A 9,600-nucleotide genomic window follows, 5' to 3' on the forward strand; every position below is an offset into this window, starting at 1 on the left:
AACGGCATGAAAGAAAGTCTTTTTTGCATCGAATTGTGACTGACGATGAAAAGTGGATTTATTTTGAGAATCCCAAATGCAAAATCATGGGTTGATCCAGGTCAACCATCAACATCGACTGCAAGGCCAAATCGCTTTGGAAAGAAGACAATGCTCTGTGTTTGGTGTGATCAGGAAGGTGTGGTGTATTATGAGCTTCTAAAACCAGGTGAAACTGTTAATACTGATCACTACTGACAACAAATAATCAATTTGAGCCACGCTTTGATCGTGAAATGACCAGAATGTTCCAGAAGACATGGCAAAGTAATTTTGCTTCATGATAACACACCATCACACACTTCAAAACCAGTAAAAGACACATTAAAAGATCTTGCCTGGGAAGTATTAACCCACCCACCGTATTCACCAGACCTTGCTCCTTCAGATTACCACTTGTTCCAATTGATGGCACACGCACTTTCTGAGCAGCACTTAAAAACATATGAAGAAGTGGGAAATTGGGTCTCTGAACGGTCTGCCTCAAAACAAGAAAAGTTATATTGGGACGGTATCCACAAAGTACCTGAAAGATGGGGGAAATGTGTAGCTAGCAATGGACATTGCTTTGAATAAAGCACTTTTGATGTTTCTCTTGAAATTATCGTGTTTTCTTTGATTACAAAATCTGCCATTATTAACCGGTACACCTAGTAATCTCAACAATAAAAATTTTTTAAAAATTAAAAAAAAAGAGCTAAAGAGCACAGAAATAGAGCAATAAGGCATGAATTTGGTATTAGAGAAGCAAATATTTGTCAGTGGAGAAATAAGCTCATCCATCTTCTTCATAAGACTTAAGGAAATTGCCACAAATTGAGGAAGCTGATTTATATTTTATCACTGAAGTACATACAAGATATTTCCTATCACAGGTCAAGCAATACACCTGAAGGAAGGAAAAACTGCTAAATAAATACTACCTTGGAATGGGTGAAAGAAATTTCAAAGTAACAAGAGGCTAGTAAGATTGATCACAATCCCCACAGGACTATTGCCAAGGCTCTGTGTTTCAGTTTAAACATAAGTGTTCACTTTTTCTTGGTGAACATAAAATAATGATGAGTCTTACAACTGACAACTTGGATTAGGCTATATATATACTATACTATAAATTGCTTTTTCCTTGCTTGTTTGCCAAGTACAAGCCAAACACAATACAATGCCTATGGAGGATATGACAATGAACCACACAGTCCCTGTCTTCATGAGGTTTATCCTGTATATTAGAGGACCTAAGGCAACCATACGAACAGCTATTATACTGATTTAGAATGGTACTAGTAGTATAAGTGCAAAGTATATATATTTTTAAGCGCACACACACAAAGAGATTTCTTCTTACTAATGTTACAGATTCTAAGAAAGCTTTACAGAAACATCTAGAAATGTGCTGTCCAACACTATATATATTAGTCACGTGTAGTTAAATTAAAATTAAACAGAACTAGCCCTAGCTGGTTTGGCTCGGTGGATAGAGCGTTGGCCTGCGAACTGAAGGGTCCCAGGTTTGATTCCAATCAAGGGCACATGCCCGGGGTTGCAGGCTCAATCCCCAGTTGGAGGCATGTAGGAGGCAGCTGATCAATGATTCCCTTTCATCACTGATGTTTCTATCTCTCTCTCCCTCTCCCTTTCCTCTCTGAAATCAATAAAAATATATATATTTTAAAATTAAATAAAAATTTGGTTCCTCAGACTTAACCACATTTCAGGTGCTCAACAGCCACATGTGGCTGGGCACCTGTACTGGACAGTGCACAGACACTGCCAACATCGCAGAAAGTTCATTGGACAGCACTAATTCGGAGTGTTCAGGAGTTAGGACAAGGCACAAAATAGGCACACAAGGACAGTTTAGCCTGGCGGTGTGGCTCAGTGATTGAGCATAAAGACCTATGAACCAGGAGGTCAGGGTTCGATTCCCAGTCAGGGCACATGCCCAGGCTGCAGGCTTGATCCCCTGTGTGGGTTGTGCAAGAGGCAGCTGATCAATCATTTTCTCTCATCATGGATATTTCCATCTCTCTCTTCCTCTCCCTTCCTCTCTGAAATCAATAAAAATATTTTTTTTAAAAAAAGGACAGTTTATCTAATCTTTACGGAAAAACAGTTTCTAATTGTGTATCCATTTTTCCATGTTGCCTCTGACATTAGAGTGGCAAAACCAGGCCACTCTGGTCTAAAAACAAGGTCAGAATGCATAGCTAGGAAAAAGTCAAAGCCTTAAAAGTTACATGAGTGAAAAAGATTATTCACAAGCTCACCAGCCTCCAACTTAGTTCACCAGAGTGAAAATTTACCAAAAGCTTAGCTAGAAATAAAGTATTAGTTTGCCTAATCCTTTAGTGGCTAATTAGAAGTCAGTCAATAAATGTATTTATGGAAGAATCCATTCCTTAAGAAACATTTGCTGAGCACCTTCTATGTACCAAGCACAACGGTAAAGAGGAGGAATAGAAGCATTTAAATCATTAACTCTATTCAGCAAATATCACGATAGTTTAAGAATTATAAACTCCTAAGCAGGAACCCTAGCCCGTGTGGCTCAATAGGTTGGAGCGTTGTTCCATACACCAAAAGGTGGCAGGTTTGGAGTGTGTGAGAGAGGGCCTTTTGATGTTTCTCTCCCTCTCTCTCTCTCTCTCTCTCTCTCTCTCTCTCTCTCTCTCGGCAGGTGACAATAAAAAACAAACTCCTGAGCAGGGAAAAAAATCAACAAATTCTGCTCATCTGTGGTTCTTGAGAGACAGCAGGAAGGCAGGTAACAAAGTGCCATCCCCATCATATGCCCTGAAGGCTGTTGATTCCTGTGGCGCTCAGTGCCCTTTAATCTGCATCAGGCACAATGCCTTAGCAACAAGCTAAGATGAATCCTTTCAAAAAGAAGAGAAATGAACTGAGGTTTATCAAATCTATATCAAGGTTATAAAAGAAACAAACAATCCTTGCCAAAAATATAATCTCAAAGAATATCCTTAAAAGGAAATATCAATGAATCAACATTTAACAAACAACTACCCAACAGAAGGAATACAGTGGGAGCTAGGGCGACATGAAGATATTCGGGCAGTCTCCAACCTCCAGGAACTTTCATCCACTTCGGGAGAGGAAATGCTTTTGAACAAGTACAATGCAAGCAAGTGCTGGTAAGTGGTATACTCAGGAAACAATTACAGGAGAAACTATAAGTGAAAAGGACCTTGGAAGTCTTTTTGTCCAACCCTCTCCCTTGTCTGGAATCTATTTTTACAAAACACGATTCAGCCTAAGTACACCGGGGATGAAGATGTCACATTTCATAGAGACAGCTCAGCTCAGAAGCAACTGAAGACAGGAGTCAAAAGGAGCTGAAGATAGTGATGATGTTTAGAAATATGGATCTGAATATCAAGAAAATACAATACTAATAATGCAGAATTATACCCTAAGGTACCACTACAGCATAAAGTCCATTATGATACAAATCCAGAGAAAATGCAAGGGGATGTTGTAAAACCATCTCCAACTATAGTTTTGACTACAGAAAAGGGAGCAGATAAATCAAAGTGGCATTCTACTCTATAAACCCTTTCCCCAGCTCTCACTCGTCTGTGGGGGTTTTCCTATTTCTATTTCCACCTAAGCCAAAAGAAAAGGAAAAACTAATATTGACTCAGTAGCTACTATGTCAAGCATGATGCTAGCCATTTATCATGAATCCTGTAATGCTTGAAGAGCTTTACTGATGACTGGAGCTCCTCAGAAATGGGCTTAAGGAATCTGTTTGGCTAAGGATCCAAATCTAGTATGATATTTGAGACATTTGGAAGACAGCTTGATGAAGAGGAAAGAGTAGTAGAAACTTCAAGTGAGAAGGTCTGGGAACTGAAGTTCTGGTCTTGCAGTTGTAGAACTACAAAAGTTGCTGGGCCTCTCCGTGTGGCAATTTCTTAAGACCTACTCCATCTACCCTTCATGATTTTCTAAGGATCGAAATGGAATAACATATTTTATTTTTTTCTAATATATTTTTATTGATTTCAGAGAGGAAGGGAGAGGGAGAAGAGAAACATCAATGATGAAAAAGAGAATCACTGATTGGTTGGCTCCTCAGTGCCCCCTACTGGGGATCGAGCCCACAACCTGGGCATGTGCCCTTGACCAGAATCAAACCCGGGACCCTTCTGTCCGCAGGCAGACACTCTATCCACTGAGCCAAACCGGCTAGGGCTGGAATAACATATCTCAAAGGAGTCTGAAAATATAATACCTCACTGATTTATCCGTTTAACAAATACTCACTGAGCTATTCTACACTGTAGGGTTTCAGAGATGCACAAGATTGGGAAGGTCCTTGCTCTCAAGAGACTTACACTGTGGTAGATGGGAGATGGATAATAAATAAACACAAACAAGTGACTAGGAGTTCCCAATAGTGAGAATGCTCTAAAGAAAATAAAACAGATGACGTGAAAAACAGTGAATAGAGAAAAGAGAACTACTGTATTTTTTTTTTAAGGAGCAGCATTTTTTTCTAATCCTCACCTGAGGATATGTTTGTACTGATTTTTATAGAGAGAAAGAAACATCAATGTGACAGAGAAACATCGATCAGTTGCCTCCTATATGCACTCCAACCAGAGATCAAACCCACAACCTACGTATGTGCCCCAACCAGGAATCCAACTCAAGACCTTTCGGTGTACAGGACAACACTCCAACCAGCTGAGCCATACAGGTCAGGACAAAAGGGAAATACTTTAGATGGAATAGTCATAGAAGGTCTGGCTGAAATCACATAGCTGAGACCTCAAAGAATTCTTTAGCCAAATGTTTCCAATATCTGTGGAAACAAGTATTCTAGGTATAAGGAACGAGACACGATTGGCATGTTCAAAGCACTGAAAAATGAGTTATGCCTAGAACACAATGAGTGAGAAAAAATATTAGGAGATGAGGTTTAAAAATGTAGACAGTGGTCAAATCCAGTATGGTCTTGGACCATTAAAAGGATATTACCATTGGCATAAAGCTCTTCTTTTTATCAATGTGGCCCAATAAATTGAGTCACTTATGCAAATATCAAGTGTACAGATTATCAAAAGTAGAACACTTCCAAATTTCTAACTGAGGAATGCCATTGCCAAAAACAGGAGAAGGATCCTATACGACAGCATTTTAAAGAACTATATCTAAACAAACTATCATTTATTACAATGTTTGGTAAGTCAAAAACCTCTACAGTAAATAGAAGTGATAGAATTATAAAATTTAATTTGAAAAAACACCAAAGTTTTTCATGGAAAAAATATAAGTTCATTCAGCAAATATTTATCAAACATCTGGTATGTGCCAGGCATGTTTTAAGCACCAGAGACACAGCAATGAACAAATCAATAAAGATTTAAGCAGTAATTAAGCAGAAGATTGAATGGAAGAAGGCAGAACTAAACTTGACCTTATTTTATGTCTCAGCATTCTCTGCAATAGGAGTTATAGGTATATGCACCTGTCAGAAGGCAAACTTACCAAGGAATTCTTAATCACTTCACTTCTATAAAATTCTGGAAAAAAAGAAAAAGAACAATAAGTGATCTGGAAAAAAATAAAATTCATTAACTCTTAATCTGGTAAATGTTTTAACATTTGTTTCAGTAAGACATTTTCAAGGGATCTATTCTCTCTATATCTTTATCTGTAAAAAATTGAAGTAGAAATAAAGATTAAATGAAAGTGTTTTAAAGGGGAAAACATTAGTAAAGGAAGGTCGAAACGTGTTGTGATTTAAGTTAGTTATTTTTACTTTTACTGGCTCCTTTTACCCTAGATTCTAATTTGAGTCCTTAAAACTCAGACTTTCTTATCCCCTACCTACTCCCACTCTCTACAACTGATTCCATATTCTCTGTTTTTCTCAAACATCACTTATGATTATTCACTGTAGTATTGTAAAATGAACAGTGATCTAGCAACCAGGTAACTTAAGTTCTGATTCCACCTGTCATTAATATTCTGTCTCTGTCATTTCTTTGGGGCCATTTTTCATCAGAGAACTTAGAAAATTAGACTAATGACCAAACATCCTCTGTAAACATTTAAATTTAAAAATTCAGCCCTCGCCAGGTGGCTCCGTCAGTTGGAACACCATCGGGTACAGCAAAAGGTGGTGGATTCAACTCACCGTCAGGGCACAGACCTAGGTTGCAGGTTCAATCCCAGGTTGAACTCCTACGGGAGACAACCAATCAATGTTTCTCTCTCACATGATCTCTCTCTCTCTCTCTCTTTCCCTCTCTCTCTTCTTTTCTCTAAAAATCAATAAAAAAATATCCTCATGTGAGGATTAAAAAAAATTTTGTTTAACTTTCATGATTCTACAAACATTCAAGAATGTTGTAAATGTTAGAAAACCCGAAGACACAATCAAAAAAGAGAAATGTGACTGAGGCAGACATTTCCAACTACCCTCCAACATTCCCTGTAGGCCCTGCCAACGTCGTCTCCAGGATACTCTGTCTATCTCTGCAGAGCCTACAAGGACCCTTGTATCCTTACGTTGCTAAAGAGTACTATTTCCCAAATGTGATGCACATATCATTGGTGCTTGAGGTGATTATAGATGATTCGTGGACAAACTACATTTTTTCTAATACACTGAAACTTGTGTTGTACAGATTACACCACTCATCGTAAGCTCCATAAAGGAGGAGTAGTGGTGTCTGTTTTGTACAATTGCTGTATCCTCAGTACATAAAACCATTCCTGGCACAGGGTAGACAAAGTTTTTTTGAATCAACAATTTCACACATTATTCTTAACCATAAGTTTAAAAATAATAAACTTTTAAAAATATATTAAATATGCAATGGTATAGGTAACATTCAAATAAGAGTGCAACTTGTCAAGGTGATCCACTAATAACTGAAGTTTGGCCCGGCTGGTGTGGCTCAGGGGTTGAGCGTCGACCTATGAACCAGGCGGTCACAGTTCGATTCCCGGTCAGGGCATATGCCCAGGTTGTGGGCTCAATCCCCAGTGTGTGGCCTACAGAGGCAGCCGATCAATGATTTTCTCTAATTATTGATGTTTCTATCTCTATCTCTCTCTCCCTTCCTCTCTGAAATCAATAAAAGTATATTTTAAAAAAAAGATAACTGAAGCTTGGGAATCATCACGCAGTAAATAAAAAGCAGACATGGACATAACACTTTTTTTTTTTTTTTTGGTTAATCCACATCCGAGATTATTTTTCCATTGACTTTTAGGAAGAGTGGAAGAGAGAAGGAAAGACAGAGAAACATCAATGTGAAAGAAATACATCAACTGGTTGCCTCCTGCACGAGCCCTAACTAGGGCTCAGGCCAGGGAGGAGCCTGCAACCAAGGTATGTATCCTTGACCAGAATCAAACCCTTTGGTCTATAGGCCAATGCTCTATCCACTGAGCCAAACCTGAGAGGGTGGTCATAGCACTTTTATGTGCATACTCTTTTGATTAAAGCACTTCTTGACAAACGTATCATCTATGTTACTCTCAGCTTGTCTTCCTAAAAAAATAAAGATAGGATATTTGACTTTGTGGAGAAAGAGTCACAATATATTAAGTAAAAAAAAAACAGGTTCTAAGAATTTATAACAGGATCCAAATTATTAACAATGTTTATCTTAGATGACAAGATTAAGTTGTTTACTTTTAGTTTTTGCTTGAAAGCTTTCTAATTTTTCTACCTCCAAATAATTATTTGAAATAAGAAAAGAGATCATTCTAATCGTCTTTAAAAAGAATCTGCTACTGCCCTGGCCAGTGTGACTCAATGGTCAGAGTGTTGGCCTGCACACCAAAGGGTCTCTGGTTCAATTCCCGGTCAAGGGCTTCTACCTGGGTTGCAGGTTCAATCCCTGGCCCCTTTCGGTGCTCATGGAGGCAACCAATTGATGTGTCTCTCACACATCAATGTTTCTCTCTCTCTCTCTCTCCTTTCCACTCCCTCTAAAAATCAATGGAAAAAATATCCTCAGGTAAGGATTAACAAAAAAAAAAAAAAAAAAAATTTCTTCTTTCCGGTTTGGCTCAGTGGATAGAGCGTCAGCCTGCAGAATGAAGGGTCCCAGGTTCAGTTCTGGTCAAGCGCATGTACCTTGGTTGCGAGCACATCCCCAGTAGGGGGTGTGCAGGAGGCAGCTGATCGATGTTTCTCTTTCATCGATGTTTCTAACTCTCTATCCCTCTCCCTTCCTCTCTGTAAAAAAATCAGTAAAATATATATTTAAAAAAAAAGAATCTCCTACTGATGAACATTTAGGTTACTGCCAATTTTTAGATATTTCAATTAATGTTATAAATAAAAAATCTTTTGAAGTAAAGTTGCAAGACAAAAAAATATATATAAGTTTGATATATTACCAAATTATTCACTAAAAATACTGTACCAATTTACAATCCCACTTATGAGAATACCTGTTTCCCCAACACTAGGCAACACTAAGTATTATTCTTTTCATTTTATTTCCCAAATGGCTAACCAATTACTCCAACCATAAATTAACTAGAGATACATATGTATGTATGTAAATTAATAAATTAATTTATTAATAAATTAACATATATTTAATTTAATGTATTTACATATATATTAATTTAATGTGTTTATTATGTTAATATATACATATGTTCTAATTTATATACACCATATATATTTTTAGAAAGAATAACTGAAAGGGCTAAAAGCTGTTGTTTTCTATAACAAGGTACTTTTGCTTTATACTTTTACATTTTTCTATTATTTGAATTCGTTACAATATGTATTACTTTTAAAATCAGTGGGGGGGGGGGAGAAAAATACTCTTTTTTTCTTTTAATCTGCAAAGTTAAACTACTAATCAGTTCCCAAAATAAATCTCCAGCTCTTAGAAGATGAATAGTATTATTTCTTTCAAAACTTTTCTGATTATATATAAACTAGAGGCCTGGTGCACAAAATTCGTGCACAGGAGAGGAGGAGTCCCTCAGGCTGGCCTGCACCCTCTAGCAATCTGGGACCTCTCGAGGGATCGGGCCTAAACCGGCAGTCGGACATCCTCCTCACAATCCAGGACGGCTGGCTCCTAACCACTAGCCTGCCTGCCTGATCGCCCCTACCCACTCTGCCTGCCTGCCTGATCGCTCCTAACCACCTCTGCCTTGGTCCCACCACAGCAGCTTCGTCCAGAAGGACATCCAGAAGGTCGTTCAGCTGTCCGGTGGCTCCTAACTAGCCTGCCTGCCTGATCGCCCCTACCCACTCTGCCTGCCTGCCTGATCGCTCCTAACCACCTCTGCCTTGGTCCCACCACCACAGCTTCGTCCAGAAGGACATCCAGAAGGTCGTTCAGCTGTCCGGTCTAATTAGCATATTACGCTTTTATTATTATAGACTAAAGGCCCGGTGCACAAAAATTTGTGCACTCGGGGGGTCCCTCAGCCCGGCCTATGCCCTCTTGCAGTCTGGGACCCCTCAGAGGATGTCCACCTGCTGGCTTATGCCCACTCCCTGGGGGATCGGGCCCAAACTGGCAGTCAGACATCCCTCTGGCAGCCCAG

General features: G+C 38.8%; 1 protein-coding gene across 9 annotated transcripts in view; it reads right to left on the minus strand.

Moving 5' to 3' along the window:
- The window catches only part of UVRAG (UV radiation resistance associated), a 283,373-nt gene that overhangs the window by 243,022 nt on the left and 30,751 nt on the right, over positions 1–9,600 (minus strand). For 3 of the 9 annotated variants that reach the window (XM_014540397.1, XM_014540399.1, XM_014540398.1), the window contains one exon: positions 5,551–5,585. The exons of the other annotated variants lie outside the window; for them this stretch is intronic. In XM_014540397.1, the coding sequence (XP_014395883.1) occupies positions 5,551–5,585 (35 nt within the window). The remainder of the gene's footprint in view (positions 1–5,550; positions 5,586–9,600) is intronic. 9 annotated transcript variants of the gene reach the window in all.

The sequence above is a fragment of the Myotis brandtii genome, unplaced genomic scaffold, assembly GCF_000412655.1.
Source record: "Myotis brandtii unplaced genomic scaffold, ASM41265v1 scaffold244, whole genome shotgun sequence".
NCBI classification, from domain to species: Eukaryota; Metazoa; Chordata; class Mammalia; order Chiroptera; family Vespertilionidae; genus Myotis; species Myotis brandtii.